Source organism: Pelobates fuscus, chromosome 12 (assembly GCF_036172605.1).
Source record: "Pelobates fuscus isolate aPelFus1 chromosome 12, aPelFus1.pri, whole genome shotgun sequence".
Lineage (NCBI taxonomy): Eukaryota > Metazoa > Chordata > Amphibia > Anura > Pelobatidae > Pelobates > Pelobates fuscus.
In genome coordinates, this window is record NC_086328.1 from 915,227 (window position 1) to 931,248 (window position 16,022).

Below are 16,022 nucleotides of genomic sequence, written 5' to 3' on the forward strand. Positions count from 1 at the left end.
GAGTGTATTGGGGGTGAGAGGATTTGGGGGGGGCTCAGCATTTGGGGAGGGGGGCTATAGGTTATATTGTGAAGGGGGTGAGTGTATTGGGGGTGAGAGGATTTGGGGGGGGCTCAGCATTTGGGGAGGGGGGCTATAGGTTATATTGTGAAGGGGGTGAGTGTATTGGGGGTGAGAGGATTTGGGGGGGCTCAGCATTTGGGGAGGGGGGCTATAGGTTATATTGTGAAGGGGGTGAGTGTATTGGGGGTGAGAGGATTTGGGGGGGGCTCAGGATTTGGGGAGGGGGGCTATAGGTTATATTGTGAAGGGGGTGAGTGTATTGGGGGTGAGAGGATTTGGGGGGGGCTCAGCATTTGGGGAGGGGGGCTATAGGTTATATTGTGAAGGGGGTGAGTGTATTGGGGGTGAGAGGATTTGGGGGGGGCTCAGCATTTGGGGAGGGGGGCTATAGGTTATATTGTGAAGGGGGTGAGTGTATTGGGGGTGAGAGGATTTGGGGGGGCTCAGCATTTGGGGAGGGGGGGCTATAGGTTATATTGTGAAGGGGGTGAGTGTATTGGGGTGAGAGGATTTGGGGGGGCTCAGGATTTGGGGAGGGGGGCTATAGGTTATATTGTGAAGGGGGTGAGTGTATTGGGGGTGAGAGGATGGGGGGAGGGGGCTGAGAGGGGGCCGGTCCTCCCCCGGAGGGATTTCTCGCTGGTATTAAAGGGGGGGAGCCCGCTCTATCCGGTTGAACTCGATGGTTGCAGTTTCCGGTGTCTCCCGCGGGCACTTCCGGTGAGGATGCCGTACGCCAACCAGCCCACCGTCCGCATCACCGAACTGAGCGACGAGAACGTCAAGTTTATTGTGGAGAACACGGACCTCGCGTGAGTCACCGCCTGAACCCCCATACTGAGACCGGCACCCCCATACTGAGACCGGCACCCCCATACTGAGAGACACCCCAATACTGCCTGAACCCCGATACTGAGACTGGAACCCCCACACACCTATACACTGAGAGACACCCCGACAAACAGAGCCCGGCACCCCAATACCCCCCGACAATCAGAGACCCCAATACCCCCCGACAATCAGAGACCCCAATACCCCCCGACAATCAGAGACCCCAATACCCCCCGACAATCAGAGACCCCAATACCCCCCGACAATCAGAGACCCCAATACCCCCCGACAATCAGAGACCCCAATACCCCCCGACAATCAGAGACCCCAATACCCCCCGACAATCAGAGACCCCAATACCCCCCGACAATCAGAGACCCCAATACCCCCCGACAATCAGAGACCCCAATACCCCCCGACAATCAGAGACCCCAATACCCCCCGACAATCAGAGACCCCAATACCCCCCGACAATCAGAGACCCCAATACCCCCCGACAATCAGAGACCCCAATACCCCCCGACAATCAGAGACCCCAATACCCCCCGACAATCAGAGACCCCAATACCCCCCGACAATCAGAGACCCCAATACCCCCCGACAATCAGAGACCCCAATACCCCCCGACAATCAGAGACCCCAATACCCCCCGACAATCAGAGACCCCAATACCCCCCGACAATCAGAGACCCCAATACCCCCCGACAATCAGAGACCCCAATACCCCCCGACAATCAGAGACCCCAATACCCCCCGACAATCAGAGACCCCAATACCCCCCGACAGTCAGAGACCCCAATACCCCCCGACAGTCAGAGACCCCAATACCCCCCGACAGTCAGAGACCCCAATACCCCCCGACAGTCAGAGACCCCAATACCCCCCGACAGTCAGAGACCCCAATACCCCCCGACAGTCAGAGACCCCAATACCCCCCGACAGTCAGAGACCCCAATACCCCCCGACAGTCAGAGACCCCAATACCCCCCGACAGTCAGAGACCCCAATACCCCCCGACAGTCAGAGACCCCAATACCCCCCGACAGTCAGAGACCCCAATACCCCCCGACAGTCAGAGACCCCAATACCCCCCGACAGTCAGAGACCCCAATACCCCCCGACAGTCAGAGACCCCAATACCCCCCGACAGTCAGAGACCCCAATACCCCCCGACAGTCAGAGACCCCAATACCCCCCGACAGTCAGAGACCCCAATACCCCCCGACAGTCAGAGACCCCAATACCCCCCGACAGTCAGAGACCCCAATACCCCCCGACAGTCAGAGACCCCAATACCCCCCGACAGTCAGAGACCCCAATACCCCCCGACAGTCAGAGACCCCAATACCCCCCGACAGTCAGAGACCCCAATACCCCCCGACAGTCAGAGACCCCAATACCCCCCGACAGTCAGAGACCCCAATACCCCCCGACAGTCAGAGACCCCAATACCCCCCGACAGTCAGAGACCCCAATACCCCCCGACAGTCAGAGACCCCAATACCCCCCGACAGTCAGAGACCCCAATACCCCCCGACAGTCAGAGACCCCAATACCCCCCGACAGTCAGAGACCCCAATACCCCCCGACAGTCAGAGACCCCAATACCCCCCGACAGTCAGAGACCCCAATACCCCCCGACAGTCAGAGACCCCAATACCCCCCGACAGTCAGAGACCCCAATACCCCCCGACAGTCAGAGACCCCAATACCCCCCGACAGTCAGAGACCCCAATACCCCCCGACAGTCAGAGACCCCAATACCCCCCGACAGTCAGAGACCCCAATACCCCCCGACAGTCAGAGACCCCAATACCCCCCGACAGTCAGAGACCCCAATACCCCCCGACAGTCAGAGACCCCAATACCCCCCGACAGTCAGAGACCCCAATACCCCCCGACAGTCAGAGACCCCAATACCCCCCGACAGTCAGAGACCCCAATACCCCCCGACAGTCAGAGACCCCAATACCCCCCGACAGTCAGAGACCCCAATACCCCCCGACAGTCAGAGACCCCAATACCCCCCGACAGTCAGAGACCCCAATACCCCCCGACAGTCAGAGACCCCAATACCCCCCGACAGTCAGAGACCCCAATACCCCCCGACAGTCAGAGACCCCAATACCCCCCGACAGTCAGAGACCCCAATACCCCCCGACAGTCAGAGACCCCAATACCCCCCGACAGTCAGAGACCCCAATACCCCCCGACAGTCAGAGACCCCAATACCCCCCGACAGTCAGAGACCCCAATACCCCCCGACAGTCAGAGACCCCAATACCCCCCGACAGTCAGAGACCCCAATACCCCCCGACAGTCAGAGACCCCAATACCCCCCGACAGTCAGAGACCCCAATACCCCCCGACAATCAGAGACCCCAATACCCCCCGACAATCAGAGACCCCAATACCCCCCGACAATCAGAGACCCCAATACCCCCCGGCAATCAGAGACCCCAATACCCCCCGGCAATCAGAGACCCCAATACCCCCCGGCAATCAGAGACCCCAATACCCCCCGGCAATCAGAGACCCCAATACCCCCCGACACCCCGACAAACAGAGCCCGGCACCCCCCATACAGTATCCCCCGCCCCCCCGCCCTGTGTGTGCTCAGTGTAAGCTGTATATATGGATAATAATAATAATATAATTATAATAATAATAATATAATAATTATAATAATAATACTGTGTCTCTCCCGCCCCCCGCCCTGTGTGTGCTCGCTGTAAGCTGTATATATGGATAATAATAATAATAATACTGTGTCTCTCCCGCCCCCCGCCCTGTGTGTGCTCAGTGTAAGCTGTATATATGGATAATAATAATAATATAATAATAATAATACTGTGTCTCTCCCCTAGGATTGCGAACTCCATCCGCAGAGTGTTTATAGCAGAGGTGCCCACAATAGGTGAGTGACTGGGGGGAATATCCTGCAGAATCCGCTCACTGGGCCGGCCTGGCTATAAATTCGCCTGTTTTTTTTTTTTTTTATTCAGCTATTTTTGTTGGTTGTACATAAGATTATTTTTCCTTATAAGGAGTGATTTTTGGCAGTGGGTGGAGCTTATGGGAAGTTCCATTTGAATTGCTCTGGCAATTTACCCCCAATCCATTAGTCGCATTAGTAATGCTGATTGATAGACAGACGCGGGTAGCTGAGTGTCGTAGACCCGCGGTGTTTCTTTGTGTGGATTTGACAGACCGTCTCGGCATTGCGGGGACATTTTTAGTGTTAAAAGACCACTTCTCTCACACACAAAGCCGTACAGCTCGCTAAGCAAGGCGTATCTCATTTTAAGTTACTTTTAGAAACCACTGCCTGGGAGGCAGACCGCTGTGGAGGTTTTTTTGTGTTGGTTCCAATGAGCTAATGGTAGTGGTGGGCACACTCTGAGTACGCCTGCCTTTTCCCTCCACCACAGACCCTGTATCAGGAATATATAGGGACCCAACACGCAGAGTGTAGTAGAAAAGTAACATGGTCGGGCTAACGTCACAAGGACAGAGCGTAATCTGGAACAAGTCGAGGTCAGGGGAGCCCGAAATCAGGAACAGCGAGACTCAAAGGAACCAAGATATCTACACAATAATAATGCGCTATTGGGACTAAACAGAACCACAACAGGGCAATGGGTCCCCTTTTATAGTATGTTCTGAAAACTGTCAAATTCAAACTCATCATGACGTCTGCACGCGCATTATTTAATGTTTTTAGTTCTTTTTTTTGTATAGCAACTGCAGACTATATTGTACTTTGCAGATAATGACTGAGGTCAATGAGGAAGGTTAGAACGGACTAATCCAGAGAGATACGTGGATCATTTCATTTGCAATTAACTTGCTCTCCCCATATTCTATCCTTGGCCTTTCTCATTGCAACATGGTATTAGGGCAACTTGTGTTTGTCTAGATTTCAAGTGAGGGTTTACTTTTGGATACTATCATAAGGCTCCAGCAGCTGGTCCCATTTTAACAATTTGCTCTTTTTTTGCACTTTGTTCTTTGTTTTTTCATTTGTTATTTACTGTATCCAGTTAGGGATTTAATAAAATAGTTTTGTTTTTATGTATTAAAGGACCACTATAGGCACCCAGACCACTTCCACTTAATGAAGTGGTCTGGGTGCCAGGTCCATCTAGGGTTAACCCTTTTTGCTGTAAACATAGCCGTTTCAGAGAAACTGCTATGTTTACCTATGGGTTAATCCAGCCTCTAGTGACTGTCTCATTGACAGCAGCTAGAGGCGTTTCTCACCGTGATTTTTCAGTGAGAAGACGCCAGCGTCCATAGGAAAGCATTGCGAATGCTTTCCTGTGGACTGGCTGAATGCGCGCGCGGCTCTTACAGGAGCCCGGCGTTAGAAAAAAAGGTAAGGGATTAACCCCTTCCTCCCCCTTCAGCGCCACAGGAGTGGGACCCTGAGGGTGGGGGCACCCTCAGCGCACTATAGTGGTCCTTTTAAGGCACTAAGCTTACTATTGGATTAGTACTGGTCTTGCTCTTCGTAAGTCCGTTTTAATCTTCCTTATTATCTTCACGTTGGGTTATGCCCTAATTACCCTACAGCCATTACAATTTTGGTGAAAGATCTTTCTCGATGTCTTGGTATAATTCCAATGCCTACGGTCACGACAGAGGTATCTTTCCATGGTCTGCAATGTGGAGAGCTAGCACTGTGCACAATGTGGGTTATATACAGAATCCCAAATACCCCTAATGGCAGAGGATTGTACAAAGACCGTAACAAGTGTAACATGCCTGACATATCAGATTTACAGGGTTACTGCAAGCGTAGGGGTCACGGTGCAGTGTGATGAAACCCTGCATACAGTGTGTTTAATTTATCTGCTGCTGGCGGTGTAACTCCACCTCTGGCGGCATCGAGTTCCTGGTTCCAAATTGGAAGTCTGACATGCTGGAGTTATGTATCTATTCAGTTAGAGCAGCGTCTGAACGCCTGCTGACTAAGAGGAATGAAGTTTAGTAGAATACATATTTGGAAGGGTGTGGGGGGGGGGGGGGGGGGGGGCTGGTAAGTTGGAAAGGATTGTCGCATAACTAGTGATCTCAAAATAAAATGCTAAAAATACAGAATATTGGGACAAAATGACTGCTTTGTGTTCAGTATGAGCAGAGCCTTACACTTTAATCTGGCTGTAACCAGAACGGCTTGGCATTACCCACCTTGTTATTTAAGGCTCTGGTGGTTTAGCTCAATGCCATTACAATTAGAAGAGTCTCCAACGCAAATGATATAGTGTCATTTTGTCATTTTGTGTTTCAGCCATTGACTGGGTGCAGATTGACGCCAACTCTTCGGTCCTCCATGATGAATTCATAGCGCATCGAGTAGGTACGTGAAATGTCACATGAACTCCCTGATTGACAGGACTTCTGGCCAGAGATGTGCAATGAAAGGGGCGATGTGGGCAGAGACTAATGGAGCATATTGTGAGCAGGTTTCTTGTTCATTTCCACAGGTCTCATTCCTCTCACTAGTGATGATGTAGTGGACAAACTGCAGTACTCTAGGGTAAGTATTCTTAGAAAACCGGCTGGTAAGTGACATTGTATCGCTCTCTATCCATAGCATTGCCATGGTATTCCAGCAATATTGTGCTGGCTGTTTGGTGGCTCTGCATGGGTAAACTCCCTGGAGAGCCAGTGGGTCAGCCTATGGTCTTCTCCGTCTGGTCCCAGCATTCAGTGAGTTGGAGTGCATGGTGGGAATACTGGCAGCAGTGCTCTGACTCATTATTGGGTGCCTGTCCTGTGAGGTAGGGATTACTGTGTTCTGCTCCCAGAGGTGCAGACCATGTGCTCCCCAATAACATAACACAAGTCCCTGATGGTTATTTTATTAATACTCTGACACCACATGCTAAATACAGCTGCCATGCCCCTTTACTAATCATCTACGATTTCCAGGACTGCACCTGTGAAGAGTTTTGTCCGGAGTGCTCGGTTGAGTTTACATTGGATGTTCGATGCCAGGAGGACCAGACTCGTCATGTGACTTCTCGTGATCTCATCTCAAACAACCTGCGAGTTATTCCGGTCAGTCATTTTGCAAATATTTATTTGTGGTTTCTGCTTGCTATTTCACCATTTTCATTTATCAAATTTTCTTACACCTGCTGCATGTGGGAAACATTATAGGATTTTGACTCATGATTTTATTTATTTAGCACTGGGTTCTCATGCGAGTGTGAAGTATCTGCTGTTTTTAATGCCATGATTTTATTTAAAACTATCTCCTATGATGCTTTATTTTTTTATACTAATCAACATCAGCTAAGCTATAATACAAAAAACAACCGATAGTGACAACAAATATCAACATCCATATCACCGCACATGCTGTGTTTATATATGGAGGCAAGCCGCTAAAAAATTCTGTTTTTAGATAAATCCCTGACGCTCACATGCATTTCTTTATGTATATAGTCATTGGAGTATATCTAAAAGAGCTTGCGGTTCTTACGTCTGCAGCTTGCCAAGCCCTCCTCCCATTTTTATGGAGAAATAACCATTGTCATTGAGAAGCCTCTGAATCTGTGCAGGTCTTGTCATGTTATCGGGAAGGATGCTGGTCTGAGGCCTGTAGCAATGGAGGAAAGGAGAGCGCTCAGGGCCAGTGCATGGCAGCTTGGGAGGGTTTTCCAATACTAATGAATTGCACAATAGGTGAGAGCTGAAACCTCACAAAAATCGATACTACCACTAAAATCCACTTAGCATCTGCAACAGAACATAAAATCCAGATCATAGTGTAGTATAATATACGTAAGCCAGCTGGTCAAACTCACATGTTGCGGAGCCTATTATTTAGCAGGCTCAGACTTTCAGCATTTTTTTACCGGTATAACCTCTGGATTTCTGCTCATAGTTCCTGTTCATCCACCTTAATAATCTTGATCCAGACTTAATTCAGGTGCAAAACAACTTATTAAGGAATTACCCAGAAGGCTTAAAAATGTATTGAAACAAACGGCATACAATGCGTTTCGACCTTGCCTCGGTCTTTATCAAGGGCATAAAAATAAAATGTCCCAATACTAACGATAAAAACGCCTTTTCTCAAAGAAGTCTGCACTTTTATACATTGGCTTTAAAATGGAATCTTTTGTGACATAAAGCCTGTCCGCAAGCTCGGTGTGTCCCTGCAACTGTAGCCGATGGGAAGCCATGATTAAAACCAACTTGAATTGCACAGGAATGAGCAGGGAATATGAGGGAAAAGGGAAGGCAGTAAAAACAAGAAATCTAACCAGACATCATTTCACGTAACGTAACTTCCAAAAATAGGACCTAAACCATAAGGAAAAACTACAAAAGCGCAGCGAGGTATGCACAAGGCGCATGCGAAAACATGGTCACAGTTTGACTTCACATATGATGAGGAAAGGTCTTCTTCTGGCCAATGGGGGGGAGGGGGGGAGCAACGCCAGACTCCAGAATGCTGCCTGCCGCCTTATATTCCCCAGCGTTCAGTGAGATTGGATGTTGCTACTTTGTAAAGAGAGAGAGCATAAAGTCTAGCAATGAACCTGTGCTAACATTTCAGACCTTGTGTTAAGATGTTCTCTCTCTATCTACAAATGTAGCTTTTTTTTTTTTTTTTTTTTTTTTTTTTAGTAGACTTTGACGTGGTAGCTATGGATTCCGCTTTAACTGTTGTGGTATTACATTTTATTTTTTTCTCAAACAAAGTTCTTAATAGTGAAAGGGTTAAAATCCCAAACCACAGTGTCTTCCCACTTGGCTTCCCGGCCACTGGCTGCTGAATCCGTAATTTTAGATGGTTGTTCAAGACTTTGGGGGATTTTCCTAAAAACGGAATAAAATCTGTTCCTGGGTGGTTATTCGTGTAACAGGAGACACGGTTCAGGTGTAGACAATAAGCTCAGTTGGCTGCATAAAGGTGTGTTATTAGGGCACTGGGATGAATGGAAACTATAGTCCTAGGAAAACAAAGTTGTTTTCCTGGTACTGTAGCTCCCTAGTTAAAAATCCCTTCTATCACTTACTACATTCCAGAGCAGATGTCCCCTGGTGCTAGTCCAGGCTCTGCCTCTAGTCCTCTCCCACTGACATCGGCCAGAGGGGGACCTAATTGACATGCGTGGCGAGTGACTTCCCCCGTAGGAAGAACTTATTCAATGTTTGTTTTTCTGTGGGGTTTCAGGTGACGCTGCAGAGCGCAAGGATGTACAGCACCAGGCAACCAATAGTCGCCCAACAACCTGGTAGTTTCTATAGTGGTTCTAGAGGTGGAGCTAACCCTCCAAGCTAAATATTGTGGTTTCTTAACTGCAATAATTAGCTTTTCAGGGTTAAAGGACATGGGACAGTGCACCCAGACCACCTGAATGAGCTGAAGTTGTGTGGGTGCCTATAGTGTCCCTTTTAAGGGGCAGTGCAGTGTAGACATGTGGTGGCGACTCTGATCTTGTGTCTCTGTTGCAGGTTACATCTAGAAGCAGGGACAATGACCCAAATGACTACGTGGAGCAAGATGGTGAGTTTTAACCAGAGCTTCCCAGTACTTGCCTATACAAGGAGTGAGATACATTTGGGAGATGTGGAGAGAACGGGTTAATGAACTGTATTGAAATTCTTGGCAGATATTAGTATTCATTTCAGTCTGTGATCTCTTACAGATATTTTACTTGTCAAACTCCGGAAGGGCCAGGAGTTGCGACTCAGAGCTTATGCCAAGAAGGGATTTGGAAAGGAGCACGCCAAGTGGAACCCTACGGCTGGAGTGGCCTTTGAATATGATCCTGACAATGCTCTGAGGCATACAGTTTACCCCAAACCTGAAGAATGGTAAATGTAACGGCTATGGGCAGTTGGTGGGTGAGGCAGTGTAGGTGGGTCAGCAGTAATCCTTGTAACCTCCCAATACAGGCCAAAGAGTGAATACTCTGAAATTGATGAAGAAGAGGCTGAGGCGCCGTATGACCCCAATGGAAAGCCCGAAAGGTCAGTACTGTGAACTCACGGGTCTTATTTTCTAAGCTTTTAACACATTAATGCAGTGTAGGCCAAAATATCAGCACATTTTAGAGAATGTTTATTTTGATTCAAAGAACACTTGGATTATAAAATCTCTTGCTGCCTTCCTGGAGAGAAGCACTGAAAGCAGTGTATCTCTCTGAGAAGTGGTTTGTCTGTGATGGGAAATACAGGAAACCTTCTGACCGCCACAAGTGGTTATTGTGGTGGTTTGTGAAACGCAGTCCGCGTTTAGGGGTTTGTAGAGTTGCTTTACATTGCTATTTAGTAAACATTCACACACTCATACTTTACATAATACAGAACTTTGGACATGGTGCTTTCTGGGAGATGTAGTTCAGTTGTCCCTTTCTACCATACAAATCAAACTTATTGAAGATAAAAATGTCACGTCCGCCATTTTAGCACAAACGTAGTAAATTAAAGTAGGTATAAACTGTGCTGAAATTGTGTAGTTTATTATATATTTCCATTGCTGCAGTGCCAGCCGCATGGTACGGGAGCGAATAGTGATTTGGCATGCACTATATCGCTGCGTCTGTTTTACCAGCAAGCACTGAAAGATTCCACTGCCTCTCTGACAAAGCAACGTGTTATTTGCTTCCTATAGAAACGCATTGAATCCAGGGCTGCCAGATGGGCACACTCCAGCATTCTATAGAATGCTTTATATACAATACGGTGCATGCTCCGGGATAGTTAATGAGGTTAATTTGCACGCTACGCTCTTTATCACAGACTGCACCCTTTTACTTAGCCACAAGCACACACATCCTTCTCAGGAATGCCTTGCTATTATTGCATGATCTGTGGGTTCTGAGTAAAGCCTTATATTTTCATTCCCCAGATTTTATTATAACGTGGAGTCCTGTGGCTCGCTGCGTCCTGAAACCATCGTCCTGTCTGCTTTGTCCGGTCTGAAGAAGAAGCTCAGTGACCTTCAGACACAACTCAGCCATGAAATTCAGAGTGATGTCCTCACTATTAACTGAGCGCAGAGCCCCAACTCCCCGCAATGGAAACAGTACATAGATCCCCAGTATGCAGTCAATGTTCACACAGTGGAATAGATTGGGGTGAAGGTTGTGTGTTTGGGTTTTTTTGAGAGGGGATTTTCTTTATTTTGTATAAAAAGTTTTATTTTATTTAAATAACACAAATGCTTCCATCTTGCTCTTCTCGCATGATCCAAACCCTCTGGCCCCAACTCATTGACTTGGGTGGAGTCTTTCTATAGTAACTTGTGTAACATCTGGCCGTGGCTCCTTGTCAGGGGGCCAGATATGTACCATGTTACGGCAAGTCCTCCATTGTCGGCTGAGTGAGCGCTCACTGAGAGTGAGATGTTGGAATGCTCCTTTCACAGGCTGAAGACTTTCGATTACTCATCCTCCTAGTGATGGGATCAGAGTCTCTGCCACTGAGTGACCCTGAAAATAAAGAAATGGCTGTTAGCACACAGACTGTTCCCTCCTGCTGTAATGCACAGATCACTCCCTTTCCCACGTTGGGAGAGTTTGTATTCCCGTTCCTCTAACTTACGGCTGCTGGAAGTTTCGCCACTGCTGTGCCCACTGGTTATATGGTGCCAGTATGCACTCCGTGGGAGCATTGATGTGGTTGGACAGGAGTTTGGCACATTCTCTATATCCTTGTTGAGGCGCTGTGGATGGAATACAGAAGCATGATCTTACAGAGGATTGAACAATGCACGGTCTGACACACAACCTCTACCATGGCTTAATACAGTGGGAAATAATGGAAACATTCTCAAAGCAATCTCTGCTTCCAATTTGGCAGATCTCATCTAAAAATAAATAAATCTTTCTTTAGTAAATATCTCTGAGGGTGGAAATTATTGAGTAAATATAGGGGGAACTCTAGAATTGTGCAGTGGTGCATATTACAGTAGTTAAATGTCTTTAAGGATCTTTAAATTAGAAGGTAATAAGCTATTTCAAACTTTGTTTACTTATCCCCTTTAAGTATGTCTTGTGATATGTGACAGAGAGGCAAAGCTGCCTGCCAAATCACTCCGAGCTGAGTTCTTTCCCCCACCTTCTCCATGTGCTTACTAATAACACCGATGGGGAAAAATCAGGTGAGAACTTATGACATTGCCTTAATTTGCTCAAAGCACATGTGTTGTTCTTTGGTATTTTACACCTGGCAGTCAGCATAGAGAGAGGAGAAGAATCTTCCATGGTTTCTATCTTTCTGTTCCATTTTGGGTCTTTTTATTTTTTGGTTCTCAATATTGTTGATTCCTGGGCACCAGTACCAATAAAAGTTCCCACCGCTACGAAGTGGCGGATTTTCTGGGACAGGTAAGTCGCTCCCACCGTCAGTTTTGGGTAAGGAATGAAAAATTAATTTTCAAAATCTTCCACATGTCTTTTTACCTAATATTATTAGTTCTTTGTCTTTCTTTTTTGTGTGAATGTAATATTGTAAAATCATCAATGTAGAAGAATAGAAAGAAGCCCACAGAGTGGGCGCAAATCTCAAAGAAAATGGAACATCACATGATAAATACAAGTTCCGGGTTAAATTCAATGGATAGTTCTCAGAAAAACTCCTGTTGTCTTTAACCCCTTCAGGACCAAACGTTTGGAATAAAAGGGAATTATGACATGTCACACATGTCATGTGTCCTTAAGGGGTTAAGGGCAATGTAAGCAACAAAATGACTACGTCTCCATTGTAGTGGTTATGGTACGGAGTCTTTGTGTTCTTTTTCACACGGTTTGACATCAACTATGAGAAACGGCATCTCAATCCTCTTTACACAATAACCACTACAACGAGCCCCTTTAATGGATGATGTTTCTCCCGGGAACCGGGCAGTGACTAAGAACAATGGCAGTGAATGCAGTGAGTGTCTGGTGAAGCGGGGGGATTCTCTCTCACCCGGGATTTATTTTCCATTTCCATGAGAAGACTCTGGTGCTGCTCAGCCAGACTGAGCACAGCTCGATGCACTCGCTCGTAGATTTGTGGTCCTTCCAGTGTCTGGAATGTGTACAGGCCTTCGCTGATGCCACAAACCCTGTGAACAGAAATGGAACCATTAAAAGTCTGCGCCTCTAGTGACCAATCACCTTCTGGTCTCTGCATGTAGGCAGCACTTCCTATTGGCTGATGGATCACTAGGAGAACAAAGCAGCCAATAGGAAGTTAAGATTTCAAGCTGCAGAGCCAGGATTTAATGTCCTGTGGCAGAGCAGACAGAGCACTTTACTGCAACCAACTACTGATTCAAAGGTTTCACAGCGTCCGCATGTTAGTCCTTGACTGTACGCTGGGCAATTTCCACAGTTGGCTATCCCAGAGCAGTTTCTTTCTCGTGTGTCCTGTCTGCAGGGTTTGGCACCTCAACACTGCCGGGCAACTCTCCTGGCACCCCAATATTGGCAGTTAAATCCTCCTTGCACCGCTATACTGCTGGGCAGCCCAATACTCCCGGGCAATCCTCGTGACATCCCAATTCACCCAGGCAACCCTCCTGGCATCTCGATACAGTCGCGCAACTTTCCTGGCACCCCAATACTGCCAGGCAACCATCCTTCCAACCCAATACTGCCAGGCAATCCTTGTGGCACCCCAATACTGCCGGGCAACCTTCCTGGCACCCCAATGCTACCTGTCAACCCTTAATAGAGTCCTACGTGGTGAACCACCCACATGGAAATCTCCCACATCCTGTGTTCGCCTGGCACACCTTTCCTTATACCCTGCATGCCTGATATACCTCCCTGTTCCACATTCCTGCCGTGTAAGTAGTTCAGTCTCTAAATCTAACCTTGTAAACCTCCCCACTCCCCATTTCCATATAGTAACATCCCCGTCATTCTTTTTGATGCCCTGGACTTACCGTTCTGACTCAAAAGTGAAGCGTGAGGTGTCGCTCCCATACCGGCGCAGAGCACAGAGGGGCCAGGACAGAAGCTTCGTGCGTGGGTTACGTGGGTCCCACAGGTAGAGATTTTCTTCAGTAATTTGCATCTTGCACTCTCCATAGACTTCCAAATTAGAGGACGGGAGCAGAAACACGCTGAACCTCTCTAAAGGGACAAAATTCAATCACATTAAGAGGCTCCCGGACTGCGCGCATGGACAATACTGGATAATGACAACGTCTGGAAGTCAACCTCGCAACTATATCCCCTCCTGTACCACCCACTGGACTATCCTTCCTCCTCGTCTCCCCCTCACACTGCTCCTATGTGATGTCACCTGTCTGTTCGCTCTGCACTCCGGGTGTGAGCAGGTCCGGCTCTCCAAGGTTGTAGTCAGTCACTCTGGCTCCTGGACATTCCACAGACAGCACTTTATACCACTCCTCGGCCTCCAACTCTGCAACACAACAAAGTGTCAGATGTACAGTGACAGACACGGCATACAGTGATATACAGACAGACACGACATACAGTGTGTAGCAGTGACCCTCTGGCTGTCTAGCATATTCCCTGTTTATTTGTTAGGTGACCCCAGAGACTTTAGTGTGGATTTATTATACAGTTAAAGCATTCGTCTGGTTGTTCGGTAAAAAGTCATATAAAAATTAATTGAACTGCTTCATTCTAGGGATCGACCGATATAGATTTTTTAGAGCCGATACCGATACCGATATTCTGTGAACTTTCAGGCCGATAGCCGATATAATTTGCCGATATTCTGTACATTTACCATTTTGGAAAATAAAACTATTTCTAAAGGTAAATGCACAAAATATACATGCCACGTGTAGTGGATGCAGTGTGTTTAGACAGGGGAGCTTTGTATGTGTGTGTGTTGTGGATGCAGTGTTTGTGTAGTGGATGCAGTTTGTGTAGTGTGAGTGGTGTGGATGCAGTGTGTGTGTTGTGGATGCAGTGTGTTTGTGTAGTGGATGCAGTGTGTATTTGTCTAGTGTGTATATAATGAAAGCAGTGTTTGTGTAGTGTGTGGGTAGTGTGCGTAAAGTGAATGCTGTATATAATAAATGCAAAGTGTGTGTGTTTGTGTAGTGTGTGTATAGTGAATGTAGTGTGTTTATATAATGCAGAGTGTGTGTGTGTTTGTATAGTGTGTGTATATAATGCAGAGTGTGTGTGTAGTGTGCATTATATAAACACACTGCACAAACACACTGAATTATATAAACACACTACACAAACACACACTGAATTATATAAACACACTACACACACTGTGTATATAATGCAGTGTTTATATAATGCAGTGTGTTTGTGTAATGTTTATATAATGCAGTGTGTTTGTATAGTGTGTGTGTATATAACGCAGTGTGTGTTTGTATATAATACAGTGTGTGTATATAATGTAGTGTGTGTTTGTATATAATACAGTGTGTGTATATAATACAGTGTGTTTGTGTAGTGTGCATTATATACACACACTATACAAACACACTGCATTATATATATACACACACACTATACAAACACACACTGCATTATATACACACACACACACTGCATTATATACACAGTGTATTTGTGTAGTGTATGTGTATAATAATAGAGTGTATGTGTGAGGGGGCATTTTTTATTAAATTATTTTATTTATTTTTATATTAAATTATTATTTTTTTATATATTTAATTATTATTATTTATTTTGTGTTGTCCCCCCTCCCTGCTTGTTGCCTTGCCAGGGAGGGGGGATATGTTAATCCCTGGTGGTCCAGTGGCATTGGTTTAGCTGGGGGAGTGGAGGGGGGGGGGAGGCAAGCGTTTACTCACCTCCCAGCAGCTCCTCCAGCTCCCCAGTGTAAACCTCGCGAGACCCGCGGCCGTCAGAGCTGGCCGCGGGTCTCGCGAGATTTACACTGGGGAGCTGGAGGAGCTGCTGGGAGGTGAGTAAACGCTTGCTGCCCGCCCCCCCCCCCCCAGGACCGCCGGGCTTGTAATGAGCCTGGCGGTCCTGGGAGGTATTATCGGCAATATCGGTATCCCTATTGGCCGATACCGATATTGCCTAAAATAACGAATATCGGCCGATTATATCGGTAAAACCGATAATCGGTCGATCCCTACTTCATTCACCATCCGAACCAAAGTACCGAACAACCAGACCACCCTAATGTGAAGCGTGGCT

At 47.2% G+C, this 16,022-nt stretch overlaps 2 protein-coding genes across 2 annotated transcripts in view; one reads left to right on the top strand and one right to left on the bottom strand.

The window, feature by feature from the left end:
* The first annotated feature begins 749 nt into the window (after nucleotides 1–749).
* On the top strand, nucleotides 750–10,916 carry POLR2C (RNA polymerase II subunit C). Its single transcript, XM_063438182.1, has 9 exons — nucleotides 750–875; nucleotides 3,762–3,811; nucleotides 6,188–6,256; nucleotides 6,384–6,436; nucleotides 6,832–6,960; nucleotides 9,373–9,424; nucleotides 9,567–9,735; nucleotides 9,817–9,891; nucleotides 10,772–10,916. Exons 1-9 carry the CDS (start codon nucleotides 790–792, stop codon nucleotides 10,914–10,916), a joined length of 828 nt encoding a protein of 275 aa, XP_063294252.1. The 5' UTR covers nucleotides 750–789.
* A 337-nt stretch (nucleotides 10,917–11,253) lies between these two features.
* The window catches only part of DOK4 (docking protein 4), a 39,578-nt gene continuing 34,809 nt past the window's right edge, over nucleotides 11,254–16,022 (bottom strand). Inside the window, exons 4-8 of the mRNA XM_063438180.1 lie at nucleotides 14,161–14,280; nucleotides 13,799–13,988; nucleotides 12,835–12,973; nucleotides 11,467–11,587; nucleotides 11,254–11,354 (exon numbers count right to left, since the gene is read on the bottom strand). Of these exons, the coding sequence (XP_063294250.1) occupies nucleotides 11,254–11,354; nucleotides 11,467–11,587; nucleotides 12,835–12,973; nucleotides 13,799–13,988; nucleotides 14,161–14,280 (671 nt within the window). The remainder of the gene's footprint in view (nucleotides 11,355–11,466; nucleotides 11,588–12,834; nucleotides 12,974–13,798; nucleotides 13,989–14,160; nucleotides 14,281–16,022) is intronic.